This window comes from Bombina bombina, chromosome 6 (assembly GCF_027579735.1).
Source record: "Bombina bombina isolate aBomBom1 chromosome 6, aBomBom1.pri, whole genome shotgun sequence".
NCBI lineage: Eukaryota > Metazoa > Chordata > Amphibia > Anura > Bombinatoridae > Bombina > Bombina bombina.
Genome location: NC_069504.1, coordinates 486,577,040 through 486,604,628, shown reverse-complemented (window position 1 = coordinate 486,604,628; position 27,589 = coordinate 486,577,040). Strand labels below are relative to the sequence as shown.

Here is a 27,589-nt window from a genome sequence, read left to right as displayed (position 1 = left end):
GTAAAAGTGTCTCCATCTTCATTCAGTGATCCAAAAACCAATAATGCTACAATAGTAGTCTAGTCCTTTCACTTAAGTACTTCTACCTGGCGTCAGGTCGAGACGCCCTATAGTTTTCTATTGTATTCGCTACCTAAATGGTCGCGAAGCGAATCACGCGAAGTTACAGTGAAAGTTGGAGCGGACGGATTAGTTGTAACATTCATAATTTCCGATTACAGCGAATTTACGTGCGATCGAACATGTAGTAAGTGGAAAAAGGCTTCGGAACGATCAGTTGCGTAAAATTACGATCGCTGATGAAAATAGTGGTTTTTCGACCAGATCGCAGATTGGTACATACGAGAAGCAGATCGTGAGCGAATTTTGACACGGAAATACAGACGGACGGTCACTTCGAAGCTTAGTACATGGCGCCCATAATGTCCTTGCTGAACAAAAGGCAGAATAGTCCTTATAGTTACCATCTTGAAAGTTGGTACTCTTACATAACGATTCAAAATTTTCAGATCCAGAACTGGTCTGAATGAATTTTCTTTCTTTGGGACAATGAATAGATTTGAATAAAACCCCAGGCCTTGTTCCTGAAAAGGAACCGGAATGATTACCCCTGAAAACTCCAGATCTGAAACACACTTCAGAAAAGCCTGAGCTTTTACTGGAATCACTGGGATGCGTGAGAGAAAAAATCTCCTCACAGGAGGTCTTACTCTGAATCCAATTTGGTACCCCTGAGAGACAATGCTCTGAATCCATTGATTTTGGACAGAATTTATCCAAACATCCTTGAAAAACCTTAATCTGCCCCGTACCAGCTGTGCTGGAATGAGGGCCGCACCTTCATGCGGACTTAGGGGCTGACTTTGGTTTCTTGAAAGGCTTGAATTTATTCCAATTTGAGGAAGGCTTTCAATTGGAAACAGATTCCCTGGGGGAAGAATTAGGTTTTTGTTCCTTATTTTGTCGAAAGGAGCGAAAAATATTAGAAGCCTTAGATTTACCCTTAGGTTTTTTATCCTGAGGCAAAAAACTCTTTTCCCCCCCAGTAACAGTTGAAATAATAGAATCCAACTGAGAACCAAATAAATTATTACCTTGGAAAGAAAGAGATAGTAATATAGACTTAGATGTCATATCAGCATTCCAAGATTTAAGCCACAAAGCTCCTCTAGCTAAAATAGCTAAAGACATGGATCTAACATCAATTTTGATAATATCAAAAATAGCATCACAAATAAAATGATTAGCATGTTGCAGTAAGTGAACAATGCTAGATATGTCAGAATCCAATTCTTGTTGTGCTAAATTCTCCAACCAAAAAGTTGAAGCAGCTGCAACATCAGCCAAAGTAATTGCAGGCCTAAAAAGATGACCTGAATATAAGTAGGCTTTCCTTAGATAAGATTCAAGCTTCCTATCTAAAGGATCTTTAAAGGAAGTACTATATTCCATAGGAATAGTGGTTTGTTTAGCAAGAGTAGAAATAGCCCCATCAACTTTGGGGATTTTTTCCCAAAACTCTATTCCAACTTCTGGTAAAGGATACAATTTTTTAAACCTTGCAGAAGGATTAAAAGGAGTACCTGGCTTATTCCATTCCTTAGAAATCATGTCAGAAATAGCATCAGGAATAGGAAAAACCTCTGGAGTAACCACAGTAGGTTTAAAAACAGAATTTAAACGTTTACTAGTTTTAATATCAAGAGGACTAGCTTCCTCAATATCCAAAGTAATTAACACTTCTTTTAACAAAGAACGCATATACTCTATTTCTCTTGTTAAGTGTATCCAGTCCACGGATCATCCATTACTTATGGGATATTCTCCAACCCAACAGGAAGTTGCAAGAGGATCACCCACAGTAGAGCTGCTATATAGCTCCTCCCCTCACTGTTATATCCAGTCATTCTCTTGCAACTGTCAACAAAGATGGAGGTCGTAAGAGGACTGTGGTGTTTTATACTTAGTTTATTTCTTCAATCAAAAGTTTGTTATTTTTAAATGGTACCGGAGTGTACTGTTTATCTCAGGCAGTATTTAGAAGAAGAATCTGCCTGCGTTTTCTATGATCTTAGCAGAAGTAACTAAGATCCTTTGCTGTTCTTACATATTCTGAGGAGTGAGGTAACTTCAGAGGGGGAATAGCGTGCAGGTTTTCCTGCAATAAGGTATGTGCAGTTAAATTATTTTTCTAGGGATGGAATTTGCTAGAAAATGCTGCTGATACCGAAGTAATGTAAGTAAAGCCTTAAATGCAGTGATAGCGACTGGTATCAGGCTTATTAATAGAGAGACATACTCTTAAAAAAGTGTAATATAAAACGTTTGCTGGCATGTTTAATCGTTTTTTATATATGTTTGGTGATAAAACTTCTTGGGGCCTAGTTTTTTCCACATGGCTGGCTTGAATTTTGCCTAGAAACAGTTCCTGGAGGCTTTCCACTGTTGTAATATGAGTGGGAGGGGCCTATTTTAGCGCTTTTTTGCGCAGCAAAAATTACAGACACAGACATCCAGCTTCTTCCTGCATGATCCAGGACTTCTCGGAAGGGCTCAAAAGGCTTCAAAAGTCGTATTGAGGGAGGTAAAAAGCCACAGTAGAGCTGTGGCAGTTGTTGTGACTGTTTAAAAAATGTTTTTTGTCATTTGTTATTCCGTTTTTGGTATTAAGGGGTTAATCATCCATTTGCAAGTGGGTGCAATGCTCTGCTAACTTGTTACATACACTGTAAAAATTTCGTTAGTGTAACTGCCTTTTTTCACTGTTATTTCAAATTTTGACAATTTGTGTTTCTTAAAGGCGCAGTAACGTTTTTTATATTGCTTGTAAACTTGTTTTAAGTGTTTTCCAAGCTTGCTAGTTTCATTGCTAGTCTGTTTAAACATGTCTGATACAGAGGAACCTACTTGTTCATTATGTTTGAAAGCCATGGTGGAGCCCCATAGGAGAATGTGTACTAAATGTATTGATTTCACCTTAAACAGTAGCAGGACATGGCTGCAATCATGAATAATACCCTGTCAGAGGTATTATCTAGATTGCCTGAATTAAGAGGCAAGCGCGATAGCTCTGGGGTTAGGAGAGATACAGAGCGCGCAAATGCTGTAAGAGCCATGTCTGATACTGCGTCACAGTATGCAGAACATGAGGACGGAGAGCTTCAGTCTGTGGGTGACATCTCTGACGCGGGGAAACCTGATTCAGAGATTTCTAATTTTAAATTTAAGCTTGAGAACCTCCGTGTATTTCTTGGGGAGGTATTAGCTGCTCTGAATGACTGTAACACAGTTGCAATTCCAGAGAAATTGTGTAGGCTGGATAGATACTATGCGGTGCCGGTGTGTACTGACGTTTTTCCTATACCTAAAAGGCTTACAGAAATTATTAGCAAGGAGTGGGATAGACCCGGTGTGCCCTTTTCCCCACCTCCTATATTTAGAAAAATGTTTCCAATAGACGCCACTACACGGGACTTATGGCAGACGGTCCCTAAGGTGGAGGGTGAAGTTTCTACTTTAGCAAAGCGTACCACTATCCCGGTTGAGGACAGCTGTTCTTTTTCAGATCCAATGGATAAAAAATTAGAGGGTTACCTTAAGAAAATGTTTATTCAACTAGGTTTTATTCTACAGCCCCTTGCATGCATTGCGCCTGTCACTACTGCGGCGGCATTCTGGTTTGAGGCCCTAGAAGAGGCCATCCGTACAGCACCTTTGGATGAAATTATGGACAAGCTTAGAACGCTTAAGCTAGCTAACTCATTTGTTTCTGATGCCATTGTTCATTTGACTAAACTAACGGCTAAGAATTCCGGATTCGCCATCCAGGCGCGCAGGGTGCTATGGCTTAAATCCTGGTCAGCTAACGTGACTTCAAAGTCTAAGTTACTCAACATTCCTTTCAAAGGGCAGACCTTATTCGGGCCTGGCTTGAAGGAAATTATTGCTGACATTACTGGAGGCAAGGGTCATACCCTTCCTCAGGACAGGGCCAAATCAAAGGCCAAACAGTCTAATTTTCGTGCCTTTCGAAATTTCAAGGCAGGAGCAGCATCAACTTCCTCCACTTCAAAACAAGAGGGAACTGTTGCTCATTCCAGACAGGCCTGGAAACCTAACCAGTCCTGGAACAAGGGCAAGCAGGCCAGAAAGCCTGCTGCTGCCCCCAAGACAGCATGAAGGGACGGCCCCCTATCCGGAAATGGATCTAGTGGGGGGCAGACTTTCTCTCTTCGCCCAGGCGTGGGCAAGAGATGTTCAGGATCCCTGGGCATTGGAGATCATATCTCAGCGATATCTTCTGGACTTCAAAGCTTCTCCTCCACAAGGGTCATTTCATCTGTCAAGGTTATCAGCAAATCAGATAAAGAAAGAGGCATTCCTAAGCTGTGTGCAAGACCTCCTAGTAATGGGAGTGATCCATCCAGTTCCGCAGACGGAACAGGGACAGGGGTTTTATTCAAATCTGTTTGTGGTTCCCAAGAAAGAGGGAACCTTCAGACCAATTTTGGATCTAAAGATCTTCAACAAATTCCTCAGAGTTCCATCATTCAAAATGGAAACTATTCGGACCATCCTACCCATGATCCAACAGGGTCAGTACATGACCACAGTGGACTTAAAGGATGCCTACCTTCACATACCGATTCACAAAGATCATTATCGGTTCCTAAGGTTTGCCTTTCTAGACAGGCATTACCAATTTGTAGCTCTTCCCTTCGGGTTGGCCACAGCCCCGAGAATTTTTACAAAGGTTCTGGGCTCACTTCTGGCGGTTCTAAGACCGCGAGGCATAGCGGTGGCTCCGTATCTAGACGACATCCTGATACAGGCGTCAAGCTTTCAAATTGCCAAGGCTCATACAGAGATAGTTCTGGCATTTCTGAGGTCGCACGGGTGGAAAGTGAATGTGGAAAAGAGTTCTCTATCCCCACTCACAAGAGTCTCATTCCTAGGGACTCTTATAGATTCTGTAGCGATGAAAATTTACCTGACGGAGTCCAGGTTATCAAAACTTCTAAATGCTTGCCATGTCCTTCATTCCATTCCACGTCCATCAGTGGCTCAGTGCATGGAAGTAATCGGATTAATGGTAGCGGCAATGGACATAGTGCCATTAGCGGGCCTGCATCTCAGACCGCTGCAATTATGCATGCTAAGTCAGTGGAATGGGGATTACTCAGATTTGTCCCCTCTACTAAATCTGGATCAAGAGAACAGAGATTCTCTTCTCTGGTGGTTATCTCGGGTCCATCTGTCCAAGGGTATGACCTTTCGCAGGCCAGATTGGAAGATTGTAACAACAGATGCCAGCCTTCTAGGTTGGGGCGCAGTCTGGAACTCCCTGAAGGCTCAGGGATCGTGGACTCAGGAGGAGAGACTCCTCCCAATCAATATTCTGGAGTTAAGAGCAATATTCAATGCTCTTCTGGCTTGGCCTCAGTTAGCAACCCTGAGGTTCATCAGATTTCAGTCGGACAACATCACGACTGTGGCTTACATCAACCATCAAGGGGGAACCAGGAGTTCCCTAGCGATGTTAGAAGTCTCAAAGATAATAAGCTGGGCAGAGTCTCACTCTTGCCACCTGTCAGCGATCCACATCCCAGGCGTAGAGAACTGGGAGGCGGATTTTCTAAGTCGTCAGACTTTTCATCCGGGGGAGTGGGAACTCCATCCGGAGGTATTTGCTCAACTGATCCATCGTTGGGGCAAATCAGAACTGGATCTCATGGCGTCTTGAACGCAAAGCTTCCTTGTTACGGATCCAGGTCCAGGGACCCGGGAGCGACGCTGATAGATGCTCTAGCAGCTCCTTGGTTTTTCAACCTGGCTTATGTGTTTCCACCGTTTCCTCTGCTCCCTCGACTGATTGCCAAAATCAAGCAGGAGAGAGCATCAGTGATTCTGATAGCGCCTGCGTGGCCACGCAGGACCTGGTATGCAGACCTAGTGGACACGTCATCCTTTCCACCATGGACTCTGCCTCTGAGGCAGGACCTTCTAATATAAGGTCCCTTCAATCATCCAAATCTAATTTCTCTGAGACTGACTGCATGGAGATTGAACGCTTGATTCTATCAAGGCGTGGCTTCTCCGAGTCAGTCATTGATAAACTAATACAGGCACGAAAGCCTGTCAGCAGGAAAATCTACCATAAGATATGGCGTAAATACCTTTATTGGTGTGAATCCAAGCATTACTCATGGAGTAAGGTTAGGATTCCTAGGATATTGTCCTTTCTCCAAGAGGGTTTGGACAAAGGATTATCAGCTAGTTCTTTAAAAGGACAGATTTCTGCTCTGTCTATTCTTTTGCACAAGCGTCTGGCAGAGGTTCTAGACGTCCAGGCATTTTGTAAGGCTTTGGTTAGAATTAAGCCTGTGTTTAAACCTGTTGCTCCCCCGTGGAGCTTAAACTTGGTTCTTAAAGTTCTTCAAGGAGTTCCGTTTGAACCCCTTCATTCCATTGATATTAAACTTTTATCTTGGAAAGTTCTGTTTTTAATGGCTATTTCCTCGGCTCGAAGAGTCTCTGAGCTATCTGCCTTACAATGTGATTCTCCTTATCTGATTTTTCATGCAGATAAGGTAGTTCTGCGTACCAAACCTGGGTTTTTACCTAAGGTGGTTTCTAATAAGAATATCAATCAAGAGATTGTTGTTCCATCATTGTGTCCTAATCCTTCTTCAAAGAAGGAACGTCTTTTACATAATCTGGACGTAGTCCGTGCCTTGAAGTTTTACTTACAAGCTACTAAAGATTTTCGCCAAACATCTTCCCTGTTTGTCATTTACTCTGGACAGAGGAGAGGTCAAAAAGCTTCGGCAACCTCTCTTTCCTTTTGACTTAGGAGTATAATTCGCTTAGCCTATGAGACTGCTGGACAGCAGCCCCCTGAAAAGATTACAGCTCATTCTACTAGAGCTGTGGCTTCCACCTGGGCCTTTAAAAATGAGGCCTCTGTTGAACAGATTTGCAAGGCTGCGACTTGGTCTTCGCTTCACACCTTTTCAAAATTTTACAAATTTGATACTTTTGCTTCTTTGGATGCTGTTTTTGGGAGAAAGGTTTTTCAGGCAGTGGTTCCCTCCGTTTAATCCTGCCTTGTCCCTCCCATCATCCGTGTACTTTAGCTTTGTTATTGGTATAGCATAAGTAATGGATGATCCGTGGACTGGATACACTTAACAAGAGAAAACATAATTTATGCTTACCTGATAAATTTATTTCTCTTGTAGTGTATCCAGTCCACGGCCCGCCCTGTCCTTTTAAGGCAGGTCTAAATTTTAATTAAACTACAGTCACCACTGCACGCTATGGTTTCTCCTTTCTCGTCTTGTTTTGGTCGAATGACTGGATATGACAGTGAGGGGAGGAGCTATATAGCAGCTCTGTTGTGGGTGATCCTCTTGCAACTTCCTGTTGGGAAGGAGAATATCCCATAAGTAATGGATGATCCGTGGACTGGATACACTACAAGAGAAATACATTTATCAGGTAAGCATAAATTATGTTTTTAAATAAATAAGTATATTTGTCAGTGTCAATGTCTGAGGAAGGATCTTCCGAATCAGATAGATCCTCAGCAGAAGTGGATAATTCATTATGTTGTCGGTCATTTGAAATTTCATCAACTTTATGAGAAGTTTTAAAAGACCTCTTACGCTTATCAGAAGGTGGAAATTCAGACAAAGCCTTCTGAATAGAATCAGTAACAAATTCTTTAAAATTCACAGGTATATCATGTACATTAGAAGTTGAAGGAACTGCAACCAGTAATGTACTATTACAGATGGACACTCTATCTGCATGTAAAAGTTTATCATGACAACTAATACAAATGACATTAGGAGATATAATCTCCACAATTTTACAACAAATGCACTTAGCTTTGGTAGAACCGATGTCAGGCAGCAAAGTTCCAGCAGATACTTCTGAGGCAGGATCAGATTGAGACATCTTGCAGAATGTAAAAAGAGAAAACAACATATAAAGCAAAATTATCAATTTCCTTATTTCCAGGAAAAAATGCAAATAACATATCCCTCTGACTTAGAAAAAAGCAAGAGGCAAAAGCAATGGGGCAATGTCCTGAAGTGACACACTCGCGTCACTAACAACGCAACCCTGTGAACCCCATCGTCAACTACGACGCCGAAAATTACGAACTTGCGTCAACGGACGTGCCTCGAAAAATTCTCGCGCCAAGAATGACGCAATAAAGTGTGGCATTTAGCCCACCCGCGAGCCTAAGACAGCCCGCAAATTAAAACAAGTAGTCAATTGAAAAAAAGACTAAACCCCAGGTAAGAAAAATATTCCTCAATATTAACTTTCCCAAATATGAAACTGACAATCTGCAAAAGGAAATACATGAACCTGACTCATGGCAAATATAAGTACAATATATATATTTAGAATTTTATATAAATGCATAAAGTGCCAAACTATAGCTGAGGTGTCTTAAGAAATAAAAACCATACTTACCAAAGACACCCATCCACATATAGCAGATAGCTAAACCAGTACTGAAACAGTTATCAGTAGAGGTAATGGTATATGAGAGTATATCGTCGATCTGAAAAGGGAGGCAGGAGATGAATCTCTACAACCGATAACAGAGAACCTATGAAATAGACCCCCGTTAGGGAAATCACTGCATTCAATAGGTAATACTCTCCATGTCCCTATGACATTCACTGTACTCTGAGAGGAATCGGGCTTCAAAATGCTGAGAAGCACATGTCAACGTAGAAATCTTAGCACAAACTTACTTCACCACCTCCATAGGAGGCAAAGTTTGTAAAACTGAATTGTGGGTGTGGTGAGGTGTATTTATAGGCATTTTGAGGTTTGGGAAACTTTGCCCCTCCTGGTAGGATTGTATATCACATACGTCACTAGCTCATGGACTCTTGCCAATTACATGAAAGAAACATGGTTGGAGGATCAATTTACCAAAAAGATTCTTGATTCCTCAGACAAGGGTCACCTTTTTAGGTTTCCAGATAGATTCAGTGCCCATGACTCTGTCTCTAACAGACAAGAGACTTTTGAAATTGGTTGCAGCCTGTCGGCACCTTCAGTCTCAGTCATTCCCTTCAGTGGCTATGTGCATGGAAGTTTTAGGCCTCATGACTGCAGCATTGGACGCGATTCCTTTTGCTCGTTTTCACATGAGACCTCTCCAGCTTTGTATGCTGAATCAATGGTGCAGGTATTATACAAAGATATCACAGTTAATATCCTTAAATCCAAATGTTCGACACTCGTGGTGGTTAAATCACCAGCGTTTAGTTCAAGGGGCTTCCTTTGTTCGGCCAACCTGGACTGTGATCACTACAGACGCAAGTCTTTCAGGTTGGGGAGCTGTTTGGGGATCTCTGACAGCACAAGGGGTTTTGAAATCTCAAGAGGCAAGATTACCAATCAATAATTTAGAACTCCGTGCAATTCTCAGAGCTCTTCAGTTTTGGCCTTTGTTGAAGAGAGAACCGTTCATTTGCTTTCAGACAGACAATTTCACAACTGTGGCATATGTCAATCATCAGGGTGGGACTCACAGTCCCCAAGCTATGAAAGAAGTATCTCGGATACTTGCTTGGGCGGAATCCAGCTCCTGTCTAATCTCTACGGGGCATATCCCTGGTGTAGACAATTGGCAGGCGGATTATGTCAGCCATCAGACTTTACATCCAGTGGAGTGGTCTCTCCATCCAGATGTGTTTTCTCAGATTGTTCAGATGTGGGGTCTTCCAGAGATAGATCTCATGGCCTCTCATCTAAACAAGAAACTTCCCAGATAGCTGTCCAGGTCCAAGGATGTTCAGGCGGAAGCAGTGGATGCGCTGACACTTCCTTGGTGTTATCATCCTGCTTACATTTTCCCGCCTCTAGTTCTTCTTCCAAGAGTGATATCCAAAATTATCATGGAACAATCGTTTGTTTTGCTAGTGGCTCCAGCATGGCCACACAGGTTTTGGTATGCGGATCTTGTTCGGATGTCAAGTTGCCAACCTTGGCCACTTCCGTTAAGGCCGGACCTACTGTCTCAAGGTCCGTTTTTCCATCAGGATCTCAAATCATTAAATTTGAAGATATGGAAATTGAACGCTTAGTACTAAGTCCTAGAGGTTTCTCTTACTCAGTGATTAATACTATGTTACAAGCTCGTAAATCTGTCTCTAGAAAGATTTATTATCAAGTTTCGAAGACCTACATTTCATGGTGTTCTTTTCATAAATTCTCTTGGCATTCTTTTAGAATTCCTAGAATTTTACAGTTTCTTCAGGATGGTTTGGATAAGGGTTTGTCTGCAAGTTCCTTGAAGGGACAAATCTCTGCTCTTTCAGTTTTATTTCACAGAAAGATTGCTAAACTTCCTGATATTCACTGTTTTGTACAGGCTTTAGTTTGTATTAAGCCCGTCATTAAATCAATTTCTCCTCCTTGGAGTCTTAATTTGGTTTTGAAGGCGTTACAGGCTCCTCCGTTTGAGCCTATGCATTCTTTGGTCATTAAACTACTTTCTTGGAAAGTGTTGTTCCTTTCGGCCATCTCTTCTGCTAGAAGAGTTTCTGAGCTATCTGCTCTTTCTTGTGAATCTCCTTTTCTGATTTTTCATCAGGATAAGGTGGTTTTTCGGACTTCATTTAAATTTTTACCTAAAGTTGTGAATTCTAACAAAATTAGTAGAGAAATTGTTGTCCCTTCCTTGTGTCCTAATCCTAAGAATTCTTTGGAAAGATCCTTACATTCTTTGGAAGTGGTGAGAGCTTTTGAAATATTATGTTGAAGCTACTAAAGATTTCAGGAAGACTTCTAGTCTATTTGTTATATTTTCTGGTCCTAGGATAGGTCAGAAGACCTCTGCTATTTCTTTGGCTTCTTGGTTAAAGCTTTTGATTCATCAAGCTTATTTGGAGTCGGGTCAGGCCCGCCTCAGAGAATTACAGCTCATTCTACTAGATCAGTCTCCACTTTGTGGGCTTTTAAGAATGAAGCTTCAGTTGATCAGATTTGCAAAGCAGCAACTTGGTCCTCTTTGCATACATTTACTAAATTCTACCATTTTGATGTATTTGCTTCTTCAGAAGCAGTCTTTGGTAGAAAAGTTCTTCAGGCAGCTGTTTCAGTTTGATTCTTCTGCTGATGTTTTAAGTTTTTCTTTTCATTATGAGAATAACTTTTATTTTAGGTTGTGGATTATTTTTTCAGCGGAAAATTGCTGTTATTATTTTTATCCCTCCCTCTCTAGTGACTCTTGAGTGGAGTTCCACATCTTGGGTATTGATATCCCATACGTCACTAGCTCATGGACTCTTGCCAATTACATGAAAGAAAACATAATTTATGTAAGAATTTACCTGATAAATTCATTTCTTTCATATTGGCAAGTGTCCATGAGGCCCACCCTTTATATGGTGGTTATGATTTTTTTGTATAAAGCACAATTATTCCAAATTTCTTTGTTGATGCTTTTTACTCCTTTCTTTATCACCCCACTACTTGGCTATTTGTTAAACTGAATTGTGGGTGTGGTGAGGGGTGTATTTATAGGCATTTTGAGGTTTGGGAAACTTTTTGCCCCTCCTGGTAGGATTGTATATCCCATACATCACTAGCTCATGGACTCTTGCCAATATGAAAGAATTTAATTTATCAGTTAAATTCTTACATAAATTATGTTATTTTGCTCTAGCGGTAACCCAAAAAGCTAAAAAATCCTAAGCGGAGTTTTCACATAGCTTGTATTCCCCCTTAGGTTTTTTTTCTCCATTCATTTCTAACACCCTACTTGCACAAACTACCTTATATTTTCGCTTTCCCCATAGAAATCAATGAAGAAAAAAGCCCATAGCCAAATAACCCCTAATCCGCCATCCCCCCACATTGCAAAAGATCTAAATTAAACTACTAACCCCTAAACTGCCACCCCCACAACGCAAAATACCTAAATAAACTATTAACCCCTAAATCGCCATCCCCCCTTAACACAGTTATAACCTAACACCCCCTAACTTAACCCACATTAAAATAACCATAAATTAAATAAAAAAAAGCTTACCTGTAAAATTAAATAAAGACCTAGGCCTCTAGTTATCAAGGTCTGTCGGACCTGATCCGACAGTGCGGATCAGGTCCGACAGACCTCACTGAATACGGCGAGCAATACGCTCGCCGTATTCAGCATTGCACCAGCAGCTCACAAGAGCTGCTAGTGCAACGCCGCCCCCTGCAGACTCGCGGCCAATGGGCCGCCAGCAGGGGGATGTCAATCAACTCGATCAGGTTGATTTCGGGCGATGTCTGTACGCCTGCTCAGAGCAGGCGGACAGGTTATGGAGTAGCGGTCTTTGTGACCGCTGCTTCATAACTGCTGTTTCTGGCGAGTCTGCAGGAGCTTGATAAATATGCCCCCTAATCTTAACTTTAAAAACAAACCAAAAAAAAACTAACCGTACAAACAAAAAAAAACCCTACAGAATGAAAATAGCTTGCAAAATCACGATTGCACTAGTGCAAAACCTTTTTTTCCAGCACTTGTAATCTAGCCCTTTGAATGCAAATTTTAACGAATGGTTGCTAAATGTATAAGGGGGTGTACTTTCTCCTTGCTTTCAGTATCGTCAGTTTAATTTAAAAAATTTTAGAACATAATATTATATATTCAGATATATCTTTTTTCATACTTGAGTCAAAACTGTGGTTTTCTTCCTAAATGGAAAGAGTCCACAGCTGCATTCATTACTTTTGGGAAATAAGAACCTGGCCACCAGGAGGAGGCAAAGACACCCCAGCCAAAGGCTTAAATACTCCTCCCACTTATAATATTATATATTCAGATATATCCTTTTTCATACTTGAGTAAAAAAACTGTGGTTTTAATGAATTTCTTTTGCCATTTAATTTTCATATTCCATATTGTAGTCATTCTTCAGTTTGATTTGGCAGTTATGTCTATATGTTATATAGTACAAATGCTGAAAATTTTGAGTACATGGATTGAGCTTTTTTAGTTAGGCGTGGAACAAAATAGTTGTGTGTATCAGATTACACACAAATTTATATTCCCAATCAAGCATTAAAAAGCAAGGGGAATCCAAAATGAAACCCCCATAGATAGTGTAATAACACCATATATGATTTAATTCTGGAGTTTAATTTTAGCATTTCCATGCTGTTTATGTTTGTTTGGGAACTTAACCTCTCACTTTTATTCTATTTTTGTAGTTTCTTATTTGTGATAATGAAATTAAATGGACAGACTACTCCAGAATTTGTATTGTTTAAAAAGATAATCACATTATTTATTATCTATTACCCAGTTTTGCATAACCAACACTGTTATATTAATATACTTTTTACCTCTGTGAATACCTTGTATCTAAGCTTCTGTAGACCTTTATTCCAGTTCTTTTGACAGACTTGCATTTTAGTCAATTAGTAATGACTCCAAGGGAGTGATCACAATACTATCTATATGACACACATGAACTAGTACTGTCTAGCCGTGAAAAACTGTTGAAATGCACTGAGATAAGAGGGCATATGCCCTTCAAGGGCCTAGAAATTAGCATCTGAGACTACCTAGGTTTAGCGTTCAACAAAAGATTCCAAGAGAACAAAGCAAATTTGATCAAAGTAAATTAGTAAGTTGTTTAAAATTGCATGCCTTATCTGAATAATGAAAGCTTAATTTTGATTAGACTGTCCCTTTAAATCAGTTTGGTTACATATTCCACATGAATTCAACACTGCACAGGGTACTGAAATAGTAAATAAGTACAAATCAATCACTGCACGACCGAAAAATACATTAAGTACAAAATAAATAAAGAATACTCAGTCCTACTTATAAGAATGATACCAATTATCACAGAGGCGCCACTGTCAGGCAGGTGAAAAATCCAGGATGATCAGATGCCACGGTCGGCTTTTCAGAGAATGCCAGATATCTGGATGTTAGAAACAAAAAAGAAAAAAAAAGAAGGCGCTCCAATGGCATAGTAATTTGGGGTAAAATTCCAGAGGTGATAAAACCCACTTTTGTGCACAATACTCAGAGTAGCAGCACTTATTGCAAAGTGCAAAATAGTGCAGTCTGGGTCCTTAAGAGCTCCCCAGCTAGCTCACACCGGTCACTGTCAGCAGTCAATCAATCACCAAAATCACTAATCCTGTATGTGTATGGTGTTTTCTGTGGAGTTTGGTGATAGATTGACTGCTGACAGTGACCGGTGTGAGCTAGCTGGGGAGCTCTTAAGGACCCAGACTGCACTATTTTGCACTTTGCGTGAGTATTCTGCACAAAATAGAAGTTTAACAATACCTGAAGTGCAGCTCACACAAATGGAGTATATTTGATAGTGATGAACTCAGCAAAGTATTCTGAATTCTGATGTAGCAATGATATAAAGATACAGACCTCCTAACTGTCCCTATTTATGAAGGATAATCCCTAATTCTGAGCTCTGTCTCATGTTTCTTTTGAGACAGCTATGGGTCCCTATTTACATAATTTCCCTTAGCCCTGCCCACAATCCACCCAGACACATCCATGATCCCGCACACTATCCACCAATGACTCTGCACCTCCTGACATGACCCCACCCACAAAATAGTGATGGTCCCCCTCAACCTACTTAACCCTTGCCACAAATGTTGGAAGATATTAAGATTTCAGGAACAGAGTTGACCTATAACACATAGCCAAACAATCTGGGTCAAAACCAACTCAAACAAATACAATACAAAATCGATAGCAGAAGCTGAGTCACCAACCGTTAATGAAAGAACACAAGAAAACACAAGGCAGGTTAGACAAACCAAAGATAAAACCAGGATTCCAAAAACTGGGAAACAAATGCCAGAGTATAAATGTCTCAATACACAAGTAAATAAAAACTGCACAAATAAGAGAATATAAAGGTTACTTTATAAAAACATATTTGTTTTCTTGCAAAATGAGCACTTAGAAATTCTTAGTGTAGTCAGTGCATTTATTGAAATAAGGGATCTACCATTATACAACGTATAAAAGATCTACTTTCACATGATTTTTGCAACAAAGGTCCTCTATTGAGCATGACAAGAAACTGAGAGGAGCTACTACAGTGCAGGTGTCTCCTAGCAACCACTGTACAAACAGGATTTCTTTAGGGACCATCCTGAAGTAATTTGATGATCATTAAACTACTTTAGAAGTCATTTGCACATCATCAGGCTTGTAAAGTCATCAGGTAAGGTTAAAAATTCTGGATGACGACTTCAGAATGATTAGCAGATTACCTTAATTATTACTTAACAAGCATGAACAGACAGTGAATGACTAGACTCATCTCATTTATTTATTTCTGCCTGTGGGCATACTTCAGGATGGCTTCTGATGACTAGCCTGGAGTCATCGATTACTTCAGAATGACTCCAGGAACATCATCCTTTTTTACTAGGGTAAGGGAAAAACATAATTTATGCTTACCTGATAAATTCCTTTCTCCTGTAGTGTAGTCAGTCCACGGGTCATCCATTACTTATGGAATATTTCTCTTCCTAACAGGAAACTGCAAGAGAATTACCCAGCAGAGCTTGCTATATAGCTCCTCCCCTCACCTGTCATACTCAGTCATTCGACCAAGCATACGAGAAAGGAGGAACCATAGGGTACAGTGGTGACTGGAGTTTAATTAAAATTAAGACCTGCCGTAAAAACAGGGCGGGCCGTGGACTGACTACACTACAGGAGAAAGGAATTTATCAGGTAAGCATAAATTATGTTTTCTCCTGTTAAGTGTAGTCAGTCCACGGGTCATCCATTACTTATGGAATACCAATACCAAAGCTAAAGTACACGGATGAAGGGAGGGACAAGGCAGGAACATTAAACAGAAGGAACCACTGCCTGAAGTACCTTTCTCCCAAACACAGCCTCCGAGGAAGCAAAAGTGTCAAATTTGTAAAATTTTGAAAAAGTGTGAAGCAAAGACCAAGTCGCAGCCTTGCAAATCTGTTCAACAGAGGCCTCATTTTTAAAGGCCCAGGTGGAAGCCACAGCTCTAGTAGAATGAGCTGTAATCCTTTCAGGGGGCTGCTGTCCAGCAGTCTCATAGGCTAATCGTATTATGCTACGAAGCCAAAAAGAGAGAGAGGTAGCCGAAGCCTTTTGACCTCTCCTCTGTCCAGAGTAAACGACAAACAGGGAAGAAGTTTGACGAAAATCCTTAGTTGCCTGCAAATAGAATTTCAGGGCACGGACTACGTCCAGATTATGCAAAAGTCGTTCCTTCTTTGAAGAAGGGTTAGGACACAGAGATGGAACAACAATCTCTTGATTGATATTCTTGTTAGTAACTACCTTAGGTAAGAACCCAGGTTTAGTACGCAGAACTACCTTGTCTGAATGGAAAATCAGATAAGGAGAATCACAATGTAAGGCAGATAACTCAGAGACTCTCCGAGCCGAGGAAATAGCCATCAAAAACAGAACTTTGCAAGATAACAACTTGATATCAATGGAATGAAGGGGTTCAAATGGAATGCCTTGAAGAACATTAAGAACTAAGTTTAAGCTCCACGGCGGAACAACAGACTTAAACACAGGCTTAATCCTAGTTAAAGCCTGACAGAAAGCCTGAACGTCTGGAACTTCAGCCAGACGTTTGTGTAGAAGAATAGACAGAGCAGAAATCTGTCCCTTTAACGAACTAGTAGATAAGCCCTTTTCTAAACCCTCTTGTAGAAAGGACAATATCCTAGCAATCCTAACCTTACTCCATGAGTAACACTTGGATTCGCACCAATGTAAATATTTACGCCATATTTTATGGTAAATTTTTCTGGTAACAGGCTTCCTAGCCTGTATTAAGGTATCAATAACCGACTCCGAGAAACCACGCTTTGATAGAATCAAGCGTTCAATCTCCATGCAGTCAGCCTCAGAGAAATTAGATTTGGATGTTTGAAAGGACCCTGAATTAGAAGGTCCTGTCTCAGAGGCAGAGACCACGGTGGACAGGACGACATGTCCACTAGGTCTGCATACCAGGTCCTGCGTGGCCACGCAGGCGCTATCAGAATCACCAAAGCTCTCTCCTATTTGATCTTGGCAATCAAACGAGGAAGCATTGGGAAAGGTGGAAACACATAAGCCATGTTGAAGACCCAAGGGGCTGTCAGAGCATCTATCAGCACCGCTCCCGGGTCCCTGGACCTGGATCCGTAACAAGGAAGCTTGGTGTTCTGACGAGACGCTATGAGATCCAGATCTGGTTTGCCCCAACGACGAACCAGTTGAGCAAAGACCTCCGGATGAAGTTCCCACTCTCCCGGATGAAAAGTCTGGCGACTTAGAAAATCCACCTCCCAGTTCTCCACGCCTGGGATGTAGATCGCTGACAGGTGGCAAGAGTGAGACTCTGCCCAGCGAATTATCTTTGAGACTTCCAACATCGCTAGGGAACTTCTGGTTCCCCCTTGATGGTTGATATAAGCCACAGTCGTGATGTTGTCCGACTGAAATCTGATGAACCTCAGAGTTGCTAACTGAGGCCAAGCTAGGAGAGCATTGAATATTGCTCTTAACTCCAGAATATTTATTGGGAGGAGTTTCTCCTCCTGAGTCCATAATCCCTGAGCTTTCAGGGAATTCCAGACTGCTCCCCAGCCTAGAAGGCTGGCGTCTGTTGTTACAATCGTCCAATCTGGCCTGCGAAAGGTCATCCCCTTGGACAGATGTGGCCGAGAGAGCCACCATAGAAGAGAATCTCTGGTCTCTTGATCCAGATTTAGTAGGGGGGACAAATCTGAGTAATCCCCGTTCCACTGACTTAGCATGCACAATTGCAGCGGTCTGAGATGCAGGCGCGCAAATGGTACTATGTCCATTGCCGCTACCATTAAGCCGATTACTTCCATGCACTGAGCTACTGACGGGTGTGGAATGAAGTGAAGGACACGGCAAGCATTTAGAAGTTTTAATAACCTGGCCTCTGTCAGGTAAATTTTCATCTCTACAGAATCTATAAGAGTCCCTAGAAAGGGAACTCTTGTAAGTGGTAATAGAGAACTCTTTTCCGACGGTTTCCGGTGAGAAGGCGGAGCTAAAGTTCATGCTGCTCCATGTCGGCGTGTAGCCGTTGAAAGTAATCCAAGCCTTCACTCCTTGCCCCATTTCTGTCGGACCATGGGGGCCAGTAGCTGGGCATAATAACGCCAGCTGGAAAGGAAACCTATAAGGCTGTATTTGCCTGCGGGCATGACCGCTGCTGAGCAATTATTTAAGAAGAAAAAGTTAACAACCAGATATTAAGATGTGGCTGATATCGTACACTGAGGCTAAGAAAATTACTTACTAGACCCCCTGTCTGCTCCTGTGGCCGGAGCTCCGTCTGAGGTGAGGAGGAGCTCAAGATCCGCGAAAGGTGGATGGTCGGAGTGGTGGAGGTGTTGCCTCGGAGTAGTAGCGTCATCGGAAGACGCGGATCCTCCTGTCGCTGGATTACAGATGAGCTGAGGAAGTGAGAGTGGTGACTACGCGGAGGGATCTGGAAATCGCGCTCCCCTGGGGCAGTAGAGTCAAGGTGCCGAGGGTAGCAGCAGGGCCAAGTTTGCTATGGCCAGTTAAGGTGACGGCACGGATCTATCAGGAATAGTGCTGCCGAACAAGGGTATTCCAGCCGCCGCTTCCCGGTCCAGAGGAGGTAGCGTATTGGTGGTTCATTGTTTATTCCATATTGATTGTTTGTGGCACTAACTGTCTCTTGAACCACTCGTGTCCTGGTGATCTTGATATGTCTCCGACCCCCTGAAGGAGGCGGGTGACTGGAAAATCAGTTTGAAGTGACTTTGAGACATTTCTATATCGTGTAGGCGATACTGGAGGACTTCCCATTAAAATTTAAAACTTGGCTTGCTGATAAAGCTGAGTTTGTGTAATAGCCCAGCAGGGCTTTTTGTTTATTTAAGTATAATCAGAGACATGGTCTAAACAGGCTAAGCCCTGACGGACATTAATTGACACTGTTGCTGGACTAAAAATCGCTGCTAGACCGAGGGGATTAGGATTGTGTTAAAAAAAAAAAAAAAAAAAGGAGACAAAGTCTATGATGCTTGTTTCATCTTTATAGTAGTAATATCAAGTAGTCTGTTGATGTAATTGTGTGTCTAGATATACCTCCTTAAGTTAAAACTTCTGCAGAAAGGATCATGTGAGGGGTACTTATTGGTTATCGCTTTGAATATTCCTATTTGCTGAGTCTGATCACAGAAGAGTGGGTATCAATAGGTTGTTCTAAGATTGGAGTCTAAATTAAATCTTTTCTATTTTTTTTTTCTATGTATATATAGGTCATTGGCCTTAAGCACTATACACTGATCGTATTCACACATTTTTGAGTAAAGGCATTATCATGAAGATAATGAAGTACTAGTCACATAGAACACAAAAGAAGAGGAAGGAAAGGGGAAGAAAAAAGGGGAAAAAAATATACACACTTATATATCACAAATTTAAAATTAGTTTTATTTTTGCTGTTTTCACTTTTTTTACACAGAAAGCTTCTTTTTTTTTTTTTTTTTTTTTAGATCACTTCACACGAGGGTCTTTTTTTATTCGGGTTTTTTTTTTTTTTTTTTTTCTTGAAGTTCACTACATGGAAAAATTTGTAACACTTAGTAAAAATAATTCGCCCAAAATGCCTGTGAAAGCCAGGGAAAAAGATATAATAAATTGGGCGACTCCAATCCAGATATGTCAGCAGACAGTGTATCAGCTCTTATTGATTCCCCTCAATTTGAGGAAATTAAAAAAGAATTAGGGACTATCTCTACAGAGATGATGACACTGTCTGCTGAGGTCAAGTTATTCTCTGTAAGAATGGGGGAAGCGGAGAGTAGAATCTCCTCAGTTGAAGACAGACTGACTACTCAAGAAAATGTAATCCAATCACAGCAGGTCAAACTAAATAATATGCAATTGCGCCTGGAGGATCTTGAAGATCGCTCCAGGCGGAATAACATAAGGATTATTGGTTTACCGGAATCCCTCGAGTTTGAACATCTCATTAAATTTACTTCTATTACGCTCCCGCAGGCTATTGGTTTTCCAGCTCATGTGCTCCCCTTAGCAATTGAAAGGGCGCACAGAGTCGGCCCTAAGAGAAACTCTACCTCAGGGTCGGTTAAACCTAGGATGTGTGTCTTTAAGGTTCTCAAATTTCAGGATAAGCTGGAGATTCTGAAGCTTTTTAAAAAAGCTGATACCCTGAGATTTGCGAACAGCAAGATTTTGCTGTTTCAAGACTTCTCCGCCGAGACATCTGCGCGGAGAAGAATGATGGCACCTTTTTGCTCACAGTTAATCGGTAAAGGGATAAGAGCAAGTTTATTCTATCCGGCCAAAGTTATAGTTGAAAATAAAGGATCTAAATTTATATTCAACGAAGTCTCAGAAATCCAAGAATTCATGAAAAGCCTAGAAATTTAAGCTAATCCAGAAAGACAGTAACTAGTATGAAGGTGCGGAAGATAGCGCACTTATATGAGAATTGTATAATATGTTTGTTCTTTTTATTTCTTATCAAATATTATTTGATTTTTAGCACAGATATGTTTAATCTATGTTTTTTGTTGTGTATTAATTCACAAAGAGTCAGGAATCTGTCTCTAGAGAGAGCTATTGTAATCTGTGTTAAGAGTTATGTTTTTAAGTCTTTTTTTTTTTTCCTCCCCCCCCCCCCCCCCCCCCGCTGTTGCCCATCCGTACCTTTTTTTTCAGGGCTATATATATTTTAAGGCTGGATGAGGGAAGTCGGATTTAAAGTCCTATCTTGGAACGTGGGAGGGATTTCCTCCCCGAGTAAACGTAAACTAGTTATTAAAACACTAGCTAAAGAAAAACCAGGGTTAGTATTCCTACAAGAAACCCACTTAGATGGGGCGGAAGCCGCTAAGCTTAGAACAAAATGGGTTGGTAAAGTAATCTCTTCCTCCGGCCCCCATAAACAACGAGGAGTCGCAGTTTTATTGCATAAAGATTTAGAATACAAAATTATTAACGTAGAGATAGATCCCGCAGCTAGATATATTTTGCTTCAAGTAATGATCAGTAGTGTAAAATATATTTTTTGTAATATATATGCCCCTAACAAGTTTTCATCTCAATTTTGGGAGCTGATCCAGAACAAAATATTTCCATATCAAAGGGAAAATCTTATTTTATGTGGAGATTTTAATATGACGATATGTCCAGAATTAGATCGTTTCTCTATAAGAACACTGCAGAATATAAGAGAAATGCGAAGTATTTTAAAAAATTCTGTAACAAATTTAGCTTGACTGATATTTGGCGAATACAGAATCCACAAACACGAGCTTTCACGTGTGAGTCAAAGGCTCATAGGACATTCTCGAGGATTGATCTTTTTTTAATATCAGAATCATTATCGGTATATCCGGTTAGTGCTGGGATTGGTGAGTTTATGGTATCCGATCACGCTATTATTTCGTTGACATTCACAGGAGTAGGAGAGACCAGGGTTAGTGTACCTTTTTTTTCTTTTCCCCGATTCTTATATACTAGTCCTAGGTTTATATCTAGGATGAGAACTATATGGAATGACTATGTGTTATGTAACTCTGACTACAAGAATAAATTAGAGATTTATTGGGAGGCAGCTAAGGCAGTAATGCGTGGAGAGATTATTGCCTATATGAGTAGATGCTCCAAAAAGAGGAAGGAGCAGGAACTTCTATTAGCTAATAATGTTAAGATGGCCTATAGCAAGGTTAATCTTGATCCCTCTACGATAAACTGGTATGCATATTTGGAGGTTAGAAAGGAAAGGGACGTGTTCTTAAAGCAAAAATCTCAAGAAGAAGAGATGAGGCTTAGCTTAAAGTATAAGAGTTTCCATGGTTGTTCCGCAAAACACCTGGCGCGTCTAGTTAAGAACAGGAAAAAAAACAACTTTATTTCAGTTATCAAGAATAGGGAAAATCGTTTTTTCAAATCAATAGAGATCAGCCAAGTGTTCCATAACTATTACCAGCAACTGTATGCGTCGGTTTCTGTAAGCCAGCATAATCAAGATATTTTCTGGTCGAAGGTTAGTACCCCCAAGATTCAAACGGAAGAATTGGTAGCGCTAAATCAACCTGTAAATAAAGAGGAGATATGTAAAGCAATTGATGGCCTTAAATTAAATAAAGCAGCTGGCCCAGACGGGCTGCCAGCTGAATTTTATAAATCGCTTAAAGATGAATTAGTTCCGTTCTTAGTGGGATTATTTAATAATTATTATCTGTCCGATAATAGTATATCGAGAGGGTTTGTAGAGGCAAACATTTCTCTCATACTTAAAAAAGGAAAAAACCCTGAGGATCCGGCTTCTTATAGGCCTATATCAGTGCTTAACACTGATTACAAAATAATGGCCAGTATTATTGCAGCTCGGCTTGGCCGATGTTTACAGAATATAATCCACCCAGATCAGACAGGATTTATGTCATCTAGAAGCTCATCTAAGAATATTCGTAAGGTAATTGCATTTCTTGATTATGAGTGGAACTCAGAGCAGAGCATTAATAATTCGGTAACTCGCGATTCAGCAGTTCTGACTCTAGACGCTGTCAAGGCGTTTGATTCCATCGTCTGGGAGCATCTATTTCGATCATTAATTAATTTTGGATTTGCTGGTAATTTTATTCAATATATTAGCAAAGTTTACTCAAAACCTAGATCATTTTTGCTGATAAATGGTATCCGGTCACAAGAGATTATTTTACAACGTGGCACTAGGCAGGGCTGTCCGCTGTCCCCCCTTCTCTTTAATCTAGCGATAGAACCCTTGGCAATTCGATTCCGAGATACACTAACTGGTATATCACTTGGCGCTAACCGTTTGAAGTCACTATTATATGCAGATGACATCCTGCTATTTGTGGATAACGCTCATCTAACCATTCCAGTAATTGTACAAATATTTGCTGAATTTAGCTCATTCTCGGGCTACCTAGTTAATCTAGATAAAAGCGAACTCATGTATGTGGGCGAAAGGCTTCCCTATATGGGGATTATCCCATTTAAAGTTGTGAATGTAGTTAAATATTTAGGGTTAGAATTACATAGAAATCCGAAATTATGGTACGCAGCAAATTATTCATCTTTATTTGAAAAAATTAAATTGGATCTTCAGCTCTGGGCATCTTATCCACTGTCCATCTCTGCTAAGGTAAACTTAATAAAAATTATTATCTTCCCACGACTCTTATATATGGTGCAAAATTTACCTATTTTCATATCTAATCTAGATATAAAGAAGCTTTATAGCTATTTTTCCAAATTTATATGGAAAGAAAAAAAAACAAGAATAGCTTTAGCTAAGCTTATGCAGAAGAAAAATATGGGGGGCCTGGCTCTGCCCAATATTAAGCTATATAATATCGTGGCCATGGTAAAGTTTGCTTTAGACTGGATCACTGAAACTAATCTCATTGCAGTAGGACAGGAAGAGGCGTTCTATATACGTCCTTTTTCATTAAAAGCCATCTTACATTGTAAACCAAAACAACTTCCGTCTAATATCTGTAGAATGATGTCATTTAAAAACATTGTTATAGCATGGTATAAGTTCTGTGGATGTTTAGGTATAGATTCTACCTTTTCAGATTTTCTCCCCATCCAGGGTAATCCGCAATTTATCCCGGGTATTCATCAAAAGATATTTAAATCTTGGGCAGATAAAGGTTTACTTTATGTAAAACAAGTGATGGATGAAGACTGTCAGGTGCATACATCGGAATATATATTTCAAACTTATGCGTTGCCCAGATCAGATATGTATGCCTATTTTCAGATACGACATTATACATATAGTCAGAATTGGCAAGCTGGGAATATGATAGCGTGGTCGGATATTAAAAGTTTAATTCAAAAATTTAAGTTGGGTAACACATCCATCTCTTTGATGTATGATATCATGCTTTCAAAGCAAAGTGAAAAGTATTTGGATGGGATAAGTAAGTGGTTGTGCCCATCTATTCCGGGAACTGATAATGACAGGATTATCCTGAGTTTCAAGATGCTGAATCAATGTAGATTATCTATGAGCTGGAAAGAGTCACACGTGAAGTTGCTGAATAATTATTATCTATATCCATCTAAAATTCAAAAGTTTTTCCCTACTAGTTTGGGGAACTGTCCACGGTGCTCCAAGTCTAGAGCGTATCTATTCCATATGTTCTGGTGGTGTCCCAAATTAAATCAACTATGGCTTAAAATCTGTTTCTGGCTTGGTGCTCTCTATGGTGTAAATGTCTCTATCACCTTACAAAATGTAGTTTTATTATTTCCCTCAGCTAACAATAGTTCCCCTTGTTTGATTCATATATTTAATACAATTATTCTTGCAGTTCGCCACCTTATCCTTAAGAATTGGAAGGCGAGTAGAGTTCCAAGTTTATCAACAGTCCAAAAAGAAATACAAGAACAAATTATTTTTGAATCATTTCATCTTCAAGATGCGTCAGAGAAGAGGATTGAAGACTTTCTTGTTGGATGGCTTCCAATTATTAAGTCTTATTCTCTTCCGGTGCAGAGACAGATTCTTTATCCATTTCGCTTGTCCATAAGTTTTGCAGAATTAGTCCTACTGAATAAATTTCCGGCCTCCTGGTTAGCGTAGGAATTCAGTGCCAACGATGTTAAGGGTGTTAGGCGCGGGTACGGTGGGAGGGGGTCTTGGAAGGAAATTTTTTTTTTTTTTTTTTCTCTCTTTCTCTTTCTTCTTTCTTCTTTCTTTTTTTCGGTTTTTGTCTTATTATATCAAAGAAACTCCAACAAGATTAAGATGGTTTTGCAAATGGCATAAAATTTTAGTTATTGTTTGCTGCATGTACATGTATATATAATGGATGTCTTGCGATCTTATGTTTATTGTATACCTTGTGGAGATCTTTCTAATAAAAAAAAAAAAGATGTGAAAAAAAAAGAGAACTCTTTTCCACGTTCACCTTCCACCCATGCGACCTCAGAAATGCCAGAACTATCTCTGTATGAGACTTGGCAGTTTGAAAACTTGACGCTTGTATCAGAATGTCGTCTAGGTACGGAGTCACCGCTATGCCTCGCGGTCTTAGTACCGCCAGAAGTGATCCTAGAATTTTTGTAAAGATTCTTGGAGCCGTAGCTAATCCGAAGGGAAGAGCTACAAACTGGTAATGCCTGTCTAGGAAGACAAATCTCAAATACCGGTAATGGTCCTTGTGAATCGGTATGTGAAGGTAGGCATCCTTTAAGTCCACCGTGGTCATGTACTGACCCTCTTGGATCATGGGAAGGATGGTTCGAATAGTCTCCATTTTGAATGATGGAACTCTTAGAAATTTGTTTAGGATTTTTAAGTCCAAGATTGGTCTGAAGGTTCCCTCTTTTTTGGGAACCACAAATAGATTTGAATAGAATCCCTGCCCGTGTTCCGTCCGCGGAACTGGGTGGATTACCCCCATTAGTAAGAGGTCTTGTACACAGCGTAGAAACTCCTCTTTCTTTGTTTGGTTTGCTGATAACCTTGAAAGATGAAATCTCCCCCGTGGAGGAGAAGTCTTGAAGTCCAGGAGGTATCCCTGGGATATGATCTCCAACGCCCAGGGATCCTGGACATCTCTTGCCCAAGCCTGGGCAAAGAGAGAAAGTCTGCCCCCCACTAGATCCGTTTCCGGATAGGGGGCCCTCTCTTCATGCTGTCTTGGGGGCAGCAGCAGGTTTCTTGGCCTGCTTGCCCCTGTTCCAGGACTGGTTAACTTTCCAGCCCTGCCTGTAACGAGCCACAGCTCCTTCCTGTTTTGGAGCGGAGGAAGTTGATGCTGCTTCTGCCTTGAAGTTACGAAAGGCACGAAAATTAGACTGTTTGGCCTTTGATTTGGCCCTGTCCTGAGGTAGAGCATGGCCCTTACCTCCCGTAATGTCAGCAATAATTTCTTTCAAGCCGGGCCCGAATAAGGTCTGCCCTTTGAAAGGAATATTAAGCAATTTAGATTTAGAAGTCACGTCAGCTGACCAGGATTTAAGCCATAGCGCTCTGCGCGCTTGGATGGCGAATCCGGAGTTCTTAGCCGTAAGTTTGGTTAAATGCACAACGGCATCAGAAACAAATGCGTTAGCTAGCTTAAGTGTTTTAAGCTTGTTCATTATTTCATCCAATGGAGCTGAGTGAATGGCCTCTTCCAGAGACTCAAACCAGAATGCTGCCGCAGCAGTGACAGGCGCAATGCATGCAAGGGGCTGTAAAATAAAACCTTGTTGAACAAACATTTTCTTAAGGTAACCCTCTAATTTTTTATCCATTGGATCTGAAAAGGCACAACTATCCTCCACCGGGATAGTGGTACGCTTAGCTAAAGTAGAAACTGCTCCCTCCACCTTAGGGACCGTCTGCCATAAGTCTCGTGTGGTGGCGTCAATAGGAAACATTTTCCTAAATATGGGAGGAGGGGTAAAAGGCACACCAGGTCTATCCCACTCCTTGCTAATAATCTCTGTAAGCCTTTTTGGTATAGGAAATACGTCAGTATACACCGGTACCCGCATAGTATTTATCCAACCTACATAATTTCTCTGGAATTGCAACCGTGTTACAATCATTCAGAGCCGCTAATACCTCCCCTAGCAATGTGCGGAGGTTCTCTAGCTTAAATTTAAAATTGGAAATCTCTGAATCCAGTCTCCCTGGATCAGATCCGTCACCCACAGAATGAAGCTCTCCGTCCTCACGTTCTGCAAACTGTGACGCAGTATCTGACATGGCTCTCATCTCATCCGCGCGCTCTATCCTTAACCCAGAGCTATCGCGCTTGCCTCTTAAATCTGGCAACTTAGATAATACTTCTGTCATAACAGTAGCCATGTCTTGCAAAGTGATTTGTAAGGGCCTCCCTGATGTACTTGGCGCCACAAAATCACGCACCTCCTGAGCGGGAGGCGCAGGTACTGACACGTGAGGAGAGTTAGTCGGCATAACTTCCCCCTCGTCGTCTGGTGATAATTTCTTTACATGTAAAGATTGACTTTTATTTAAAGTAGCATCAATGCAATTAGTACATAAATTTCTATTGGGCTCCACATTGGCCTTTAAACATAGTGAACAAAGAGATTCATCTGAGTCAGACATGTTTAAACAAACTAGCAATGAGACTAGCAAACTTGGAAATACTTTTCAAAATTAATTTACAAGCAATATAAAAAAACGTTACTGTGCCTTTAAGAAGCACAGAAAAACTGACACAGTTGAAATAACAATGAACAAAAATAGTTATAGCAACCAAATTTTCACAGTAAATGTATTAAGTTAGCAAAGGATTGCACCCACCAGCAAATGGATGATTAACCCCTTAGTACCCAAAAACGGATAACAATTATATAATTAACATTTTTCTCACAGTCAAATACACTGTCACAGGACTACTGTGACTGATTACCTCCCTCAAAAGGGATTTTGAAGACCCCTGAGCTCTCTAGAGACGATCTGGATCATGGAGGATGAAGTAGACAGATTGTGACTGAATTTTTACTGCGCAAAAAAGCGCTAAAATA

The 27,589-nt window shown here is 40.7% G+C and overlaps 1 protein-coding gene across 1 annotated transcript in view; it reads right to left on the bottom strand.

Annotated features, from left to right (window-relative positions):
• Positions 1-27,589, bottom strand: part of REC114 (REC114 meiotic recombination protein) — a 384,911-nt gene that overhangs the window by 15,735 nt on the left and 341,587 nt on the right. The window contains exon 6 of the mRNA XM_053719304.1: positions 18,354-18,510. Coding sequence (XP_053575279.1) covers positions 18,354-18,510 — 157 coding nt within the window. The remainder of the gene's footprint in view (positions 1-18,353; positions 18,511-27,589) is intronic.